Consider the following 17,639-nt stretch of genomic DNA (forward strand, 5'->3'; position numbering starts at 1 on the left):
ATTAGTATACGTAACTCTATATGCAATACTACTATACACTATACTATATCCTTTATAATTATGTTACATATTTAAAAATATAAATTATTAAAAATATCAATATTACACAAATTGCTATTTAAAATTCCAATTAATCGAACGAAAAGAGGAACGAAATAAAGGGGGGGGGAGAATAAATAAAAAGAAAAAGAAAAAAAGAACAAGAAATAAATAATCATTAATTATAACCAAAATATAGTTAGAATTGATTTGAACGATGAGATAATTGGAAGAAAAAAAAAATTATATATTTTTGAAAAGAAAATTTGGAAAACAAACGTCACAAATAGAAAATCTCTCTCATCGACTTCATGACTCCAACGTGGATATCTATAAAGAAAGAATTTGAAATTCATATATTTTTCCTCGGAACAAACTCCGGTGTTACATTGGACTTCTTGGGTACCCATAACTTTTCCAGAAGCTCTGCTCTTCCTATCGAAAGCTCATTTTTACTTCTCTCTCTCTCTCTCTCTCTCTCTCCCTCTCTCTTTCTCTTTCCCTCTTTTTCTTTCTTTCTTTCTTTCTTTCTTTCTTCACTCGGGGTCATCGGATAAGCGAGCACGGGCCCAAGAGTACAACGAGAAGCGGCCATTCTGTTAATAAGCGTATGCGAGCAGCTGATATGCCTGAAGGCGAGTTTATCCAACGTTGGTGTCACGTTGGAACGCATCGGAGAAAGATATTCCTCGCTTATACTCGCAGAGAAGTTCTCTCTCTCTCTCTTTCTCTCTCTATCTTTCATGAAAACATATCTTCCCACTCTCTCTCTCACCCATACACATATATACATACTATCACAAGAAAACGAAACAGAGTATACGCAGAGGAGAAGCTTCACCCTTTTTCTTCCTCTTTCTTCTTCTTCTTCGTCTTCTCGAAGAGGATCCTGGGTTTATATACCTGTCCTGTGTGTGAGCTCAGCGAGCCACGCCAGTAAATATGTATTCCAGGTTCGAAGTATACGAATATATGTATATGTATATGTATATATATATATATATATATATATGTTTGTATGTATGTATGTATGTATGTATGTATGTATGTATGTATGTATGTATGTATGTATCCGCACATAGCAGCCCAGTTGGGCCTCTAATGATGATCTACGGTTAGCTACCGCGCACAGCTTCTATAAACCTCCTAATTTCTCCTCTATAAATTCGTCGAGGGGGTAACCTGGGCCCACCCTGTCCTACCTTTCTCTTTCTCTCTCTCTCTCTTTCTATCTCTCTTTTTCTCTTTCTCTCTCTTTCTCTCTCTGTCTCTCTCTCTGTCTCTCTCTCTCTCTCTCTCTATCTCTCTCTCTCTCTCTCTCTCTCTCTCTATCTCTCTCTCTCTCTCTCTCACCCCCTTCTTCTACACTTTCGTATTTCTATCCCCACTCATTTCGAAGTCCACCATGTTACACACGATGAGTATTGGGGAATAAAGAACGTACGAAAGCGCGAGAGAGAAAGAGAGCGCGGAGGCCAACTCTGGATGATCCTCGGAGTTGGTGGTTGTTCTCTCTTTCTCACAAGGACCCTCGTAAATTCACGAGAACGTTTAATATTTCCTTTTTTTCCTTCTTCTTCTTCTTCTTCTTCTTCTTCTCCTTCTTCTTCTTCTTCTATTTCTTCTTTTCTTTTTTTCTTACTCCTTTTCTTTTTCTTTCTTTTTTTTCATTCTCTCTTTTTTTCTTTTTAAAGAGACGCGCACGCGCGCACCTTCCTCGTGTGAATTCGTATCGTTTATTACTAACGGCTTGGTTATTCCAGAGAGCGAAGACAGTGAGTGGGTGGAGGTTTAAGAAGAGAAGAGAAATGTAAAGGAAAAGGACTCTCTCTCTCTCTCTCTCTTTCTGTCTCTCTCTTTGTCTCTTTTTTCTATTTTTTATTTTGAGATTTTGACATTATAAATTTTCTTCTTTGAAGTTATCATCCTTGTGGAAGGACAAAAATGATCATGCCATATGTAAGTCTCATCTTTCTTTCTCTTTTTCTTCCTTTCTCTCTTTTATTCTTTATTCTTACGAAACGTTTTGTCTAATCTTCAAAGATATTTCCATTCTATTATATTTTTTATTCATGATATGAATACATGTGCATGTTTAAAATATAATATTATTATATACTAATACAATATTATATATATATTAATAATAATATATATATAAAATATTATTTGTTATTATTAATATAGTATATTATATTATTAATATACAATATTATTACACGTATTTATATTATATTATTATTATTATTATTATTATTATTATTATTATTATTATTATTATTATTATTATATGAACTGTTTATTTAAATAAATTCATTTTTCAACAAAAAAAAAATCAAATTAACATTTATAATAGTTATAATTTTACGTGATCTTTTCATTTTTAAACAATTTACAACCCAAGAAAAAATAGACTTAAGCCACTTTTAAAATAATACATATATAAATATGTATGTTGTCTCATATATACATATATAATTACTTATATACGTATACATAAAAATTGAGAAAGATCATAAGAAAATTTGCAAAGAATTTTGGCGCCAATCGTAATTCATGATTCGTACTTGAAATCGATTCTTGTACCAGCTGGCATACTCGTAAAGTTTCGTAGCATCGATATGCGGCAATAAGTAAAATCCCCTTCCCTCTTTCCACTCTTTCCCCGACGAATCAGACGCTTCGTTTTCGAGCGTTTTCGTTTTGAGGAAAAGAGATGAGATGAGATTTTATAAACCGGTTGCTCTTACGCTCGATCCGTAGAATGGAATTCGAAGATGAAGCAATGAAATTATGAATCTATAAGCGAATCGAATTGAAAAAATTACGATTATTGTTTATTGTTAATTAATATCAGCAATTGAAATGTCATGATTAAATATATTAAAATAGAAGCAAAACAATAAACTAAATTCTAATACTTGTAATTGTAAAGGAAAAAAAAAATAATTATTAATTATTAATATTTAATTATTAATCGTAATTGCAGTGAAAAAGAAAAAAAAATCATTTGTACGTTATATTTAATACTAAAATTGTCAAACTCATCGAAATGATGGAATTTAGGATTTTAAAAAATTTTTTTAACAACTATCAAAAACATAATTATTAAAGCAATTATTGATTGCAAGTTTAGTTTATTTAATTATTATTACATAAATTGAATACATTAAAAATAATAATTTTCTTTTTTTTTTTCCTCGTCAACCCTCGATTAATATTAAATTGACCGATTCGATAAAAATTAATTAATAGATCTAATATTCGTTAATTATTATCTGATGTATATAAATAAAAATTAATATTGATAAATTTAGATATTTGAGGAATATTTATTTGTATTTGTACGATATTATTAATCGCTATCCAGACAGACAAAAATTTATTAACAAAGAAATAAAGAAAAAGAAAGAAAGTAAGAGAGAGACAGAGACAAAGACAGAGAGAGAGAGAGAGAGTGAGAGTGAGAGAGAGAGAGAGAGAGAGAGAGAGAGAGAGAGAAAGAGAAAGCGCAGTAAAATACTTTAGTTATTACTACATGGCTCTTAGTAAAAGTACTTACCTGCTTGCTTGCTTACTAGTAGGCAACGGTACATATTATGGAAAAACTTATTGTATTTTATCTGAAATTACTCTTCATTAACATATAATTATCTAGCTAATTACATCATAATAATTATAAAATTTTAATCATCCAATAACTGTTAAACGTTACGAAATCCTCTAGTAATATAATATAATCATTAACGAAATTACCTTTTCAATGATTTCATCTGAATAACAAATTTTTCATTCATACGAAGAGGAACTTGAAAGGGAAAAAAGAAAAGAAAAAGAACAGAAAAAAAATAAATAATAAAAATAATGAAAAAGGAATAAAAACTACAAAAAGAACAATACAAACATAAAAAGAAAAATGATGAACGTTTAAAAGTAAAATAAAGAGTAGGATAAAAGAAAAACAAAAAAAAAAATAAAGAAAAAAAGAAAAATACAAACATAAAAAGGAAAATGGTGAACGTTTAAAAGTAAAATAAAGAGTAGGATAAAAGAAAAACAAAAAAAAAAAAAAGAAAGAAAAAGAAAAATAAAAGACACAACAAATAATATTTCACGATACTTCCATTCAGTTTTTCATTAGTTAAGGGTTAAAATAGTGCCGACAAATATTTCGTGTATCCTTCATCCCTTTCTTCCTCTCTACCTATCTCTTCCTCTTTCTCTCTCTCTCTCTCTCTCTCTCTTTCTTTTTTACCTTCTCCCACTTCACCCCACCACCATCACCATTACCATTACCACTACCACTACCACCACCACGTTCTTTCTCGACTTTGCCGACTGCCATTTAGGGCCCCGCGTAATGTTGGGAGAGCACGGTACGGGTAGCTACCACGGTCCAGGAGAGGAAGTCGAAGGGCAAGAGCGGGATTCGGAGGAGGGAAATACCAGGGCGGAGCCTGATCACCAGGAGGAGGAATAAACGCGCAAACTCGTCGTACCCCACTACATTTTCTCCCCCCTCTCTCTACCTCTCTGTCTCTGTCTCTATCTCTCTTTCTCTCTCTTTCTCTATCTCTCTATCTCTCTCTCTCTTTGATATAGAGAGAAGCGTGCGCATAGGGCTCGGCCTACCCTTTTGCCATCGTACTTCGAGCGAACGACCCCATCCGGTTTTCCTCTTTTCACCTTCATATGGATTTTTTACACCGTTGCCCTTCTTCCTATTCCGACGTCGTTCATCGAGACTTGCGCAAAACCAGCATCGTATCGGAGTCCTGTTTATCTATCTATCTATCTATCTATCTATCTATCTATCTATCTATCTATCTATCTATCTATATATATATATATATATATATATATATATATATATATACATTTCTGTCTGTTTCTTTTTTCTCTCTCTATACGAGCCCTTTATTCTTAGTTCTGTTTTTCTTTTTTCATTTTTCGTTTTTTAAATCCGTATTTTTAAATTCTTTTCCGTAGGTGTATCGCTTTTATTTGTTCATTCGTTTATTTTTTCTTTTTTTATTTTTTTTATTTTTATTTTTTTTTTTTTTTTTTAATATCGTTTCTTATACTTGATTTAGTATATCACACTTCTATTCTCTCTTTTTCTCTCTCTTTCTTTCTTTCTTTCTTTACCTGTATGTAAATATAAACGTCCCTATTTTTCTTATTTTTCTTTTTATTTTTATCTGTTTACATTGTGTTGCATTGTCACAAATTTAAATTTATTTGATTCTTTTTTCCCTCTTTCATTTTTTATCGCTAATTTATTTTACTTCTCTATCTCATCTTTCCTTTTATTTTTCTAAGTTTACATTCGCGCGATCTATTATTTTTATATTGGATATTTTTGATGTTGTTTCTAAGTCATTTCCTTAATACTGTTCAATTTCTTCGTCTCTCTCTTATTTCCATTGTTCTTTATTACGTTAACATCAAGTATCATTTTTACTCGAATTTCTTTTTATTCAAGTTTTAACATTGTTTCTTCTTCTTCGTCTTTTTCTTCTTCTTTTTTTTTCTCTTTAATTTCATTCGAATCAACAAGCATTCCTCTTCCCGTTACTCGTCTCCTTTCTTTTTTTTTTTCATTGCCTTGTTTTTCTCATTTTCTACTCGTTTCTCGTTATCTCGATAATTTATTGCTCTTATTTAAATTTATTGAATTTTTAATGTTACATCTTACTTTACTCATATTTCAATTTCATTTCTCTATTCATCTCTTTCTCTCTCTTCTTTTTTCTTCCTTTTTATCATCTATGTTTTCTATAAATACTTTTTATTCATTATCATCATATGAACGATAAAATTTCGAATAGAAAAAAAAATGAGATAAGAAATATAGAATGAAATGCGCGAAGTATAAAATAAATCTCTTTAATATTACTATCATACGTGTTGCTTGCAATCATAGGAAAAATTTAATTTTCACAATTTTAATCCAATAATTAACTAACGATATAAACTTTTAATCGCATAGACGCGTGCGTTCGTACTGTTGTTCTTTATCTCAACTCTCTCTTGTTCTCTCTCTCTCTCTCTCTCTCTCTCTCTCTCTCTCTCTCTCTCACTCACACACTTCTTTTATTACCATCATTATCTCTTTTTCTTCTGTTTGCTTATTTTCTTTTCTCACCCATTATGTTTTATAAAAGATATCTTATAATCTTGACAGACGAATGCCATCAGCTTAAATGTACACATATGTACTTACATACATAAATATATAGATACATACATACATACATATATACATACATATATACATACATGCATACTTATGCGTATACAAGTAATCGTACTCATCCGTAAAACACACCTCGAGAGTTCCTTTTCGCGACAACGCCGAGTAATTATAATTAACGACTCGTTTGATGTAAAATTCACGCGCGTGCGGTTAAGATAAGATCGCGATAAATAACATAGGTGTGTATGTTAAACAGACGATTATATTCATAGTATTTAATGATCAAAGTATTTCACACGACTGTTAGATATTATTTATTTCTCTTACTTTAATTTCATTACTGGGGAAATGGAAATTCTCTTTTCCATTTCCCTAAATAACATGTCGAAAGGAAAATGATAATTAAACAAGAAAAAAACAGGAAAAAAGATGAAAAAAGAGAGAAAAAGAAATACGTACTTAAGTACTTATTTATGTCCATCATGTTTTTATTTGCAAAGAAGAATAAAGTAAAAAAAGCAGGAAAAAGAAATATATAAATATAAAAGAAAGAAAAAAAAAATGAAAATAAAAAAAAAATACTGCCTACAAATAAGAAGTATCGTTCGTTCATTTTTAACATCACCGAGAACGAGCGAATTTTTCTCGTAATTTTCTCGTTATGCCGAAGTCGTTGAAACAGAAATGCTAATCGGCTTAACACGGTCCTGCCAGCCAGCCGGCCGGTCGGCCGATGATACATATACACATCTATGTATGTAATACGTATGTAGAAATATATATATATATACATACATATATATATATATATATATATATATATATATACGTGAAAATATCAGGAGAGAGTAACAATTCACCGCATCGACCCATCCAAAATGCTGCTGAACTTTCCGAAATTACACCGAAATGTTCTCTTTCAATGGCTGATCACGATTCCGTCGTTCCAGTTATCGATTTTTTTTTCTTTTTTTTTCTCTTTTTTGCTTTTAAAAAGGTTGAAGGGACAAAACAAAGCTCTTTACCTTTTTCATTTGTTAATATCGTTATGAATAAGAGAGAAAGAGAGAGAGAGAGAGAGAGAGAGAAAATCGTCAAAATTTATTGATCGAATGTTCATCAGAAGGTACGCACACGATTAAGTATGAAAGAGATAGATAGATAGACAGATAGATCGAGAGAGAAAGAGAAAGAGAGAGAGAGAAAGAAAGTTTCTGTCGTAGTTTCCGTGTTTCGTTGAAACGATTCGAGTGGTAATACTAATCGGCTTTACCGAAAGCTTCAGGACGTTCCTCTTGAAACGTTGACACAAACCTGGCCGATTTTCGTGGAAATATTCTCACCACAATTGTTTGAGAGTATTAACAAGCGATCGGTGTCGAGAAACGCCTGATGGATTCGTCCTTTCGTTTTGGCGGTACGTTCAAAAACAAACAAACGTTTTTTTCTTGTTTAAATGTTCCTTATTTCAATTGATTCCGTTCGTGAAACGACACATAGATTAAAATTTTACTGTTATATATATGTATATACAATAAATATATTATTGAAATGTAATACAAAGTTTGGAAGATAATATAATTGCATCGAATTACGATTCAGACAGTACCGATGTAAAACAAATGTGATCTTCGTATAAAATTATATTATGTATCCTTTTATAATATAATTTTCGTTAATACAATTCCTTTACTTAATACAATTCTTTATTTGATAAATGGGAAGTTTTTATTTTTCTAGAATCAATCTTCATGCGTGTTAACACGAAATTGTTTTACGAAATTTGTGAGATTCAATAAATGATAGGAAGTCGAAATGAATCATTCAGAAAGTGACAATAATAATAATAATAATATTATTATTATTATTAATATTATTAATATTATTAATAATATTAATAATATTAATATTATTATTAATATTATTATTATTAATATTATTATTATTATTGTTATTAATCTTCTTTTCAAGATAAAGACAAAAGTAAAGAAGTGAGAAAAAAGAAAGAAAGAAGAAAAGAAAAAAATTCGTTAGTAGTACATCGAATTTCATTTACAATTAAAAATTAAAAATTTTTGCTAACGTAAGAGGTTACCAACACATTTTGATATTTATCGTGGTTAGTTAATACCTGAAAGGGCGCTAACTGTTAATGCTTACATTCAATGGGCAACCGTTTAAACGAGGTTTTCCTCAATGGATACAGTCTTAAGTTCAATGACTATAAAGACCCCCCCAAGAGTTCTACCATTATGTCGTTACTATGAAATATGGCTACACAAAAAGAACAAAAGAACAATAGCGCCTTTTTGAAAAAGAAAGATTTTTGAGATAAAATGTTATTAATTTTTTAATGAGCCGCTTGTTCGTAGACCTTCTTCAAATGTACGTCCCTTATAAAATCCAAAGAAAAATAAGAAAAAAAAAAAAAAGAAAAGGAATTTATAGAAAGATTTTCACCAAATACGAAACAACAATCATAAATCTGTCAACCCTTTTTTATTATACCTTATTTGTCTTCATATTTTTCTTTGAAAAATGACAAAATAGTAAAAAAAGAAAAAGCAAAGATAAGAAGAAGAAGAAGAAAGATTATGCGAAATTAGAAAAAAATTTCTTCCTCCCCCACTGAAAAAAAAAAATTATACATATATAAACCAACGATTATTACACAAGCACTATCGATTTGATACAAAAATTAATTTGTCAGAAATACAGCTAATGGTACAGAATACAGCCAACAATTCGTTCAGACAAAAAAAGAAAAGAAAGAATAGGGAGAAATTTTAAAAATATCTTTTAATCTTTTTCCCCGTCAAATCTCGTATATTTTAAATAACACGAAATAAATTTTTTTATCCATTTATTTTATCAATTCATGATTTATGATTACTTTTTTATCAATGTATTTTATCAATTTATTGTTATATTGTGGATTTTATAACTTCGACATTTACTTTTGCCATAAAGAAATAAATTATTATTCGACTTGTCAAACAAGAAAAACGAAAGAAGAAAATTAAAAAAATAAAAAAAAAATTAACAACTTCTACATATTCAACGAAGTTTATAACGTTTACCGTTTCCTTTAAACGCGGCTTGAAAATGGCACTTGTTCGAGAAACGGTTTGCACATGGAATGTGCTAATAATAAAAGTGATTCGACTATTTCAATTAAATTGAGATTCTTCCAAAACGCATTTTGTAATATTTCTGAGAAAATTTTTAAAGTTTCCAACGATATTAGACTTGGATTCTTCAAGTTTAATTGATATATGAATATAACTATGTGTGTTTGTTTTTCTATGTGTGTTTGTTATCTGTGTGTGTATGTTTTTTATACATATATGTTTATACATATATATGTACAATACAATTGGAACAAGTTAGATAAAGAAAGAGAAAGAGAAAGAGAGACAATTTTGTCTAGTTCTATGTGGTTCGGTGCAACGAATGTTCTTGAACGTTATCATGGTTTTGTCGCCTAGATAACGAGCAGCCCTATACTCGTGTCGTCATCACATCGGTTGGTATGTGTGATGTGTATGCAACGAGTTGCACGAGAGTTCACTATCTCTCACTCAATTTGAGCCTCATCCGGCGTAAGCGGATCGACCAGACTGGCCTTTTAACGTCGGATAGCCTCGGCTCTCCTGACTGTAAAGAGTGAGAGATAGATAGATAGATGGATAGATAGATAGATAGATAGATAGATAGAGAAAGAGAGAGAGAGAGAGAGAATAAGCGCATAGAACATAGACGCCTATAACAAACATTATCCGCCATAATGCTCCCGTGTAAACATACCTACCTACGTGCATCTCATCCTATATTTCTCTTTTTCTCTCTCTCTCTCTCTCTTTCTTTCTCTGTTGTCTTGCATACTTCGTTCGGTCCTTTATCCGCGATCCGGATAAAAACGTCTTTTTACGTCCATCTTTCTTTCTCCCTTTCCCTCTATCTCCCCGAGTTTGTTTAACCGTTTAGCGTCTAACGGGAAGTTAAGTTTCACGGATAAGTCGGCTTTTTAGCATGCCTCCTGCTACTTCTTTTCCCTTCTCTCTCTCTCTCTCTCTCTCTCTTTTTCTCTCTCTTTCTCTCTCTTTCTCTCTTCCGGTTTAGCACGCGACTACTCCTCTCTCACCCTCCTTTGATCCACTAGAGGATCATTGAGTGGTACCCTTCTTTACGACGTTGGCTGATGCAACGAAAAAGTAATCGACTTAAACAGTGCTAACACACCATTGAATAGAAATTCTTTTCGACCATAAACTTTTGTGATCATCTGATTCTTAAAATACCGTATTTCATTCACGCATATTCTATTCTGATTCTTAAATCTTATTATATTTTCTGATATAGAAATAAAGTTGATTTAAATTATGTTCAAATAATTAGGATCGATAATATAAATCATTTGGATTTTGTTATTGCATTATATTTAGATATTTTTTATAATAAGAATGATGAGAATGATTAGGATAATTAAAATTAACGATCACGATTCAGACGATAGGATCTTCCTTCGTTCATTATCTTCATATAATACATGTTAACGATCCAATCATCAATAATAAATATAATTTCTAATTTTTATTACGTTTAAAGCATCCCTAATACATTTCGTTTTATTTCAAATGATATACTCGAATTATCATGGATCGGAAGGAAATTATTGTAAATCTTATCATATGATTTTTTTCTTGATATACAATAAATCTTCATATTGTAAATGTCTATTAGTATTTGTAATAAAACGATAAAGATTATTTTTTTCTTATCGATAAGATTCGGCATAATGTTTGTCAATATTAGGAAATTCGCATGCTTTTTAATAGCATTCTCCTTCCAAGAATAAGGGACATTTCAGACCCTGGTCGGAAACGAGGGTCCCCAAAAACGGGTGGGCCATTTGTACATACCTGCCCACTTCTCTCTCTCTTTCTTTCTTTCTTTCTTTCTCTCTCCTCAATACCACTTCGAAATCCCCACCCCCGTTTTTGGGAAGGGACTGACGTTGGTAGGGCCTGAAAAACTGTATACAAAGATGTTGCTACAGCGGTACATGGCAGTTTAAGCGAGTCTTTCAGAACGAATAGACGTATAACAGTTCTTGTGATTTTGTCTTACATTAAATCAACTTAAAAGAAACTTCTCAAACATTTCCTATAATATTCTTCGGTCGTAACTAAAAATATTCGTCTTTTACGTTTATTCCTTAGGAAATAACTTGTACCAGAAGTAGTCATTTCTCTACTATCTTGTAAATATCTAACATTAGAAGTTAAACCAAGTATCGTAAACGACAGTGGATATTCGTAGTTATTCACTCGTCGTTGAGAGTCGACGAAGTTGTTTTTAACTGATTAAAGAATTTGTGCTTGAAAATCATCCGTCGGATATCCGTCTCGATATACTGTGCTGTGATATTTGCTTCTCATCATTGAAAGACTTATCATTAAGATCAGATTTTCACTTAATCAAAGTCGAGAGATTCTGAGCGCTTTTAACCCACATATAATCCAGTACGTGTCATACCTTCAATCGTATATTTTTTAATATCTATTATTTATTTTTTTCCTTATTTTTCTTTTTTTAAGGAAACTTTACTACCGATATTACTCACCTGTCTCTACTGAGGAAATTTGCTGCGGATATTTATTGGCTATCTAACTTCTTTAATATTACATTAAAAAAAAAAAAGAAAGAAAAACTAAAAGAAATAAGAAGATAAATAAATTAGCATAAATTGCTATAATTTTTGTAATATTTGCAGGTGAACGAGACCTGGTATTACAAAGCGACGAGTTACGGCGAGTCGGTGGTACGTACTAAAAAATTAACACCAGAGTTCGATTGTACGGAAATATATAATAATAACAAAGACAATTTTCATCGACACGAGAAGAGCGTAATTAACGAAAGAAGAGAAGAAAATATTAACGATCGTAGCAGTGATAGTGGTGGTGGGTGGGAGTCGAAAGTGAGTATCAATCGCGAAATAAGGAGGAGCGATTACGACGCAGCTGTGGCGGGTGAGCTGGCTTGCCTCGCGGGATACATGGCGGGGTATCTGAAGGCGGCGGGTGCCACTTGTGCCCCGACCGGAAGTCCTCAGTACCACCCCCACAGTCATCCGGCAATGGGAGTTGGAACGCATCCACATGCACATACTCATCCGCACCCTGGTGCACCACATCCAGGACTACCATCCCCGTTTGCTCTTGCTACACACGGGCATCCTCATCCTCATCCGTTGGAACATGGATTAGCAGCATTTCCACAAGGTAAGAAAGCTTTTAACATACTTTAGCTGTCTTTATATATATTAGGGGGACCGGAAAATAATGTCGTTTCTGCGCATGCCGATATTTGATTGTTAAAAATTGTTAAAAATTTATTCGTTTGAATTTAATTTAAGAAAGCGACATTACTTTCCCGTCCCCCTAATATATATATATATATATATATATATATATATATATATATTTCTTTTATTTATGTATATATATATTTTTTGTTTCATAATAATATAATCAAACTGGTTGATCTGGTTGAAAAATAGAAAGAAAGAAAAAGAGAGAGCGAGAAAAAAAGAGAAAGAGAAAGAGAGACAGAGAAACAGAGAGAAAAAGAGACAGAGAGAAAAAGAGACAGAGAGAAAGAGAGACAGAGAGAAAGACAGGCAGAGAGAAAGACAGACAGAGAGAAAGAGACAGAAAAAAAGAGACAGAGAAAAAGAGAGACAGAGAAAAGGAAAAAGTTGGTATCGATATCTTTCTAAGTTTAATAAATTCAAAAATGTACCGTAAGGTGGCACTACCGGACACGAGCAGGTTTATTAAATTAAATCTTTTTTTTTTTCCCCCATTCCTTCGTCTTTTTTCTTTCTTTTCTTTTTGCCAAGATAAATTTTAACGTTCACCGATTAATACATATGTTTGTTTAGGCACATTTGATTTTATCGTACGTATTCCGATTCCGACGTGAATAATAATCAAAGTCTCGCATTGTAAATCCAATCGTCGAGTCCCGTGGTCCGCGATCGGTGGACCGTCGTGCAATGGTCCACCCTAAAGCTGAAAGACACAAATCACTCGACATTAAGTCCGATCTCTTCGTGCCGGCTTTCCTTTCGATATTAACTCTTTTTATTAGTATCATCGTCTACCGTTTTGCAATCCGAAAGATCAAAACATCCAAAGGCTAATACGATAATATTCACTGGTGAAATGTTCTGAGTTCTTCTCTGCCTATATGAGGAATTCCCTTTGTTCGCCATAGAAGAGCCCATTATTGATTGTCATGCAAATCGATGCATCGACTGAAGCCTTACACCAAAGTCTTCGCGGTAAACTCATGGCTTCTTAACTATAGACACTCGGTCTTTCGTCGTTATGACTATACCGATCCTTTTCGAGGACACATTTCCCTATCTTTCTCTCTCTCTCTTTCTCTCTCTTTTTCTTTTTTTCTTTCTCTATCTATCTCTCTTTCTTTTTCGTTATCTTAATTGCTACAAAGAAAAATGATTATTTTCGAAAGAGACAATATTTAAGATTTTCGTATTGTTTCATTGCTAATAATTTATCGAACATATTAATATTCTTGAAGTTTTATTAAAACTAAAAGAAAATATATGAATGATCGAAGAGGTTAGAAAGAGATGAAAAAGGAAAAGAGAGCATTTCCGCGTCCGTTTTCCGTTTCTCATCGTTCTTGCGGCTCGATTCTGTGGAAAGCGGCAACGTCGTCGTAGTCGATCTCATTCTCTTATTCTCTCTTTCTCTCTCCTTCTCCCTCTCTCTCTCCCTCTCTCTTTCTCTCTCTCTCTCTCTCTCTCTCTCTCTCTGGTGGCTTGAAAGGGTCCTAGGGACAGGGAGGGGGTGGGAGAGAGGGAAAGAGAGAGAGAGAGAGAGAGAGAAAGGAGAGAGAGAGAGAGAGAGAGAGAGAGAGAGAGAGAGAGAGAGAGAGAGAGAGAGAGAGAGAGAGAGAGAAAGGAGAGTGAGTACGCTCGAACGAAGAAGAGCGGAGAGAACCATGAGAGTAAGCCGCTTATCAGGGTGGCAGCAGGCAGTATAGGTCCAACCAACGCAGATAGGTGGGTTTCCATGGAATCACGGATCTGTCCGTTAGGTCCCTACGTACCTACGTCCAGCCGCCTATCCGGTGTAGGCGTATCCGCTACACGAAAAGCCGACGAACGACAGAGACGTGCGCGCGCGAGAAAGAGAGAGAGAGAGAGAGAGAGAGAGAGAGAGAGAGAGAGAGAGAAAGAGAGAGAGAGAAAGAAGCTAGATAGTTCACGTATTTGTGTCTACGTAGGAAGAAAAGTAAAGGAGAGAGAGAAAGAGAGGATAAAAGAAAGGTGAAGAGAGAGAGAGAAAGATAAAGAGAGAGATGATAACTGGCGCTACCACAAGTCAGTTGGTTTTTATCGTTATGAACATACTCTGGCGACCATTTTTTTTAACTACGATATCATTCATTTTCAATGTCCTTCATTTTTTAATTACAATTTCGATCGTCTTTAATGTCCGCCAATTCTTTTTCCTTTTTGTTTCGTTTTTTTTTTTTATAATCTCAAAAATTTCGATCGTACAACGACACTTCTTTTTATATCGGTTCCTATGAGGTAATATGTCGTACCGTATTTTTTTTTTCCTTTTTATCTTTCTTTCTCTTTCTTACACAGTACGCGTTCTTTTGTTTTCAAATAAGAAGCGTCGGACGACAAATAGAGTTTGATGTTCATCAACTATCGACGCGTGCTCGTGAGAAGGCCATTTCATGTTTTGTGCCGGGAGAAAAGATATATATATGTGTGTGTGTATATGTGTGTGTGTGTGTATATAGGGCTGGGGTAGGCGTCGAGTATCAATGTTTATTTTATTATGCAATCGCGTATATAAGGGTCGTGAACCCTGCGTTCACTTTAGGAAGAACGGCGGCGATAGCCTCGAGGCATGTAAAAAAGGGGAGGGCGCGGGAACGTAAGAGAAGGGCGCGTCGAATATTGAAACGTTAGACTAACGAGCTAGAAATCACTCAGAAATCACGTTGACAGTGTTATTTGAGATTATCGAGGACCTTGGGGAAAACAAAAAAAAAAGAAAAAAAAAAAGAAAGAAGAAAAGAGAAAATGTTCGAAGGAATTCGTAATTCTAAATTTTCTCAATTTTCTTCTTTTTTTTGAGGTTGTTAGATGGTTAGGGGGTAAGGCGAGGGCAAACGGGACGCAGTTAATCGCATTTACAAAGACATTCAAATTTATAAAGACATTCGATATTCTTGCAAATAATCTAACTCATTATTCGAACACGTCGATTCGTTATGAATTAATTCTTATTGTTGAAAGTTAGTTTAAGGGTGTAAGGGTAGTGGTAGATGGGTGGGATGGGGATGACGAAGAGGAAAGAACACTTTAGAAGTCGAAATCGAGAAAACGAGGAGAGGGTAGTTTAGTGGGTGTTACGTGAGAATTTTGTCACATGTCTATTTCTCTATCTCTTCTATCTCTTTCTGTTTCTCTTTCTCTCTCTCTTCCCCCATCTCTTTCTTTTTCTTTCTCACTTTCTCTTTTGTCCTTTTCCCATTGGACGATACAACTATTTGTTGTCACAGAGAAATTGTCCATCCTTTAAACGTCGTCTCTCCTAACTAACGCTCCCTTCCCCCGCTCCGTTCTCCACGTATCTTTCAAATTTCTGATTTCGATATCACGTAGATTGGATAACAGCCACTTTGTCGAAGTCGCACAGAAATAAAAAAAAAAAAAATAGGAAAAGAAGAGAAAAAGGAAAAAAGAAAGAAAAATCTTGGAATATTAGAAATATCTCGATCGTCCTTTGTAAATGAAATCAAATCGACGGGAGTAAGAGAAGGAGGAGGTAGAGGTGGTTGAGATGGAGGAGAAAAGAATAGTCAAAAGATTTGCTCGTCAAATCGGTAGTAGTATTTCGATCGCTCAATTAGGCGTCAGGTTTAGAAGGAGAAACGACGAGAGATGGCGAGGGTGGTGGAGTAGGCGGGTGGGGGAGGAGGAGGGGTAGGGGGAGGTGTGGCACGTGGCATCAGCACGTGCGCACGTCGTCCTTTCGAAGTGGCCACAAAACTCGACGAGAAAGAGAGAGCGAGAGAGAGAAAGAGAAAGAGAGAGAGGGAGAGTGCGAAGAGAATGTTAGGTATGTATAAGAGGTCTCTTCTCGCCGACGGCGCGTGTCACCGGCAAATTGAGTAGGTGGACTTGCGAGTCGTTCGAGGAGAATGAGAGATAGAAAGAAAGAAAAGATTGAATGGGGAATGAAGGGTATGGTGGAGTATATGGTGTGTGTGGTATGATGGGGTGGGGGAGGGCGGAGAGAATCCAAATACAAATCCGGGATCCTAATTGCAGGATAAACACTTGAGACTGAGTGAAATGTCACGTATAGCGACATTGACACTCGCCCCTCAAAAGGAAGAGACTTTTCGTTCGTTCCAGTTGTCTTCTTCTTCGTCTTCTTCTTCTTCTTCTCTCTTCCTCTCTCTTTCTCTCTCTCTCTCTCTCTCTCTCTCTCTCTCTCTCTCGCTGTCTCTCGCTGTCTCTCTCTCGCTGTTTCTCTTTTTTACTCATAACGTTAACTTCTCTATTTCTTATTCAGAAAATAAAAAACACAACGTGGCAAGTGATCATCAGAAATTTTGATTGAAACCTTCATTTTAACACTAGTTCAATACATATATAAATATATACATACATATGTATATACATATATATATATATATATATATATATATATATATATGTATGTATATATACGTACGTACATACATATATATATACATATGCTACGTTTGCCTGGAAAAGGACACTTTTCACGGAGGACACGCGTAATGCGAAACTTATCCGATTATATCCGCTTGTCCCGGATGTGTGTTGGTATTCTATTACTTACTTATGCTTCTCCGAGTTAGATTATATCGAGTAAGGACGTCCAGAGACGAAGGCCACACGCGTGTTCCTACTTTTGCAAGTTAATTTTTTTACGATCATTTAGATATTCTTTTACCGTTATTAAAAACCTTCTCGTATTTATAAGGGACACCATTGTTATATGAATAAAACAGTATATTTCGCTTAGAATCATCTTATATTACAGTTCATTCGATTCGTCATCAATGGAAAACAGTTTCACTGAAAAATATTATTTTCTAATTATATACATATAATACCATGTTAATTATCCATTTGTATATAAGTAGATAACGTAAATAGATCAGATATCAAAGGTAGAATATTTTCATTCAAAGTTAGTTCGAGAAAGAAGCATAAAGAAAAGGAAAGAAATAATAAATAATAAATAATAATAATAATAATAATAATAATAATAATAATAATAATAATAATAATAATAATAAT

At 33.6% G+C, this 17,639-nt stretch overlaps 1 protein-coding gene and 1 long non-coding RNA gene across 2 annotated transcripts in view; one reads left to right on the forward strand and one right to left on the reverse strand.

Moving 5' to 3' along the window:
- The window catches only part of LOC118450408 (uncharacterized), a 57,090-nt gene that overhangs the window by 28,156 nt on the left and 11,295 nt on the right, over positions 1-17,639 (forward strand). The window contains exons 2-3 of the mRNA XM_035886173.2: positions 12,015-12,062; positions 12,147-12,525. Of these exons, the coding sequence (XP_035742066.1) occupies positions 12,300-12,525 (226 nt within the window). The 5' untranslated portion in view covers positions 12,015-12,062; positions 12,147-12,299. The remainder of the gene's footprint in view (positions 1-12,014; positions 12,063-12,146; positions 12,526-17,639) is intronic.
- The window catches only part of LOC118450409 (uncharacterized), a 71,106-nt gene that overhangs the window by 1,752 nt on the left and 51,715 nt on the right, over positions 1-17,639 (reverse strand). The window lies entirely within an intron of this gene.

This window comes from Vespa mandarinia, chromosome 11 (genome assembly GCF_050613455.1).
Source record: "Vespa mandarinia isolate Hongniang chromosome 11, ASM5061345v1, whole genome shotgun sequence".
Lineage (NCBI taxonomy): Eukaryota > Metazoa > Arthropoda > Insecta > Hymenoptera > Vespidae > Vespa > Vespa mandarinia.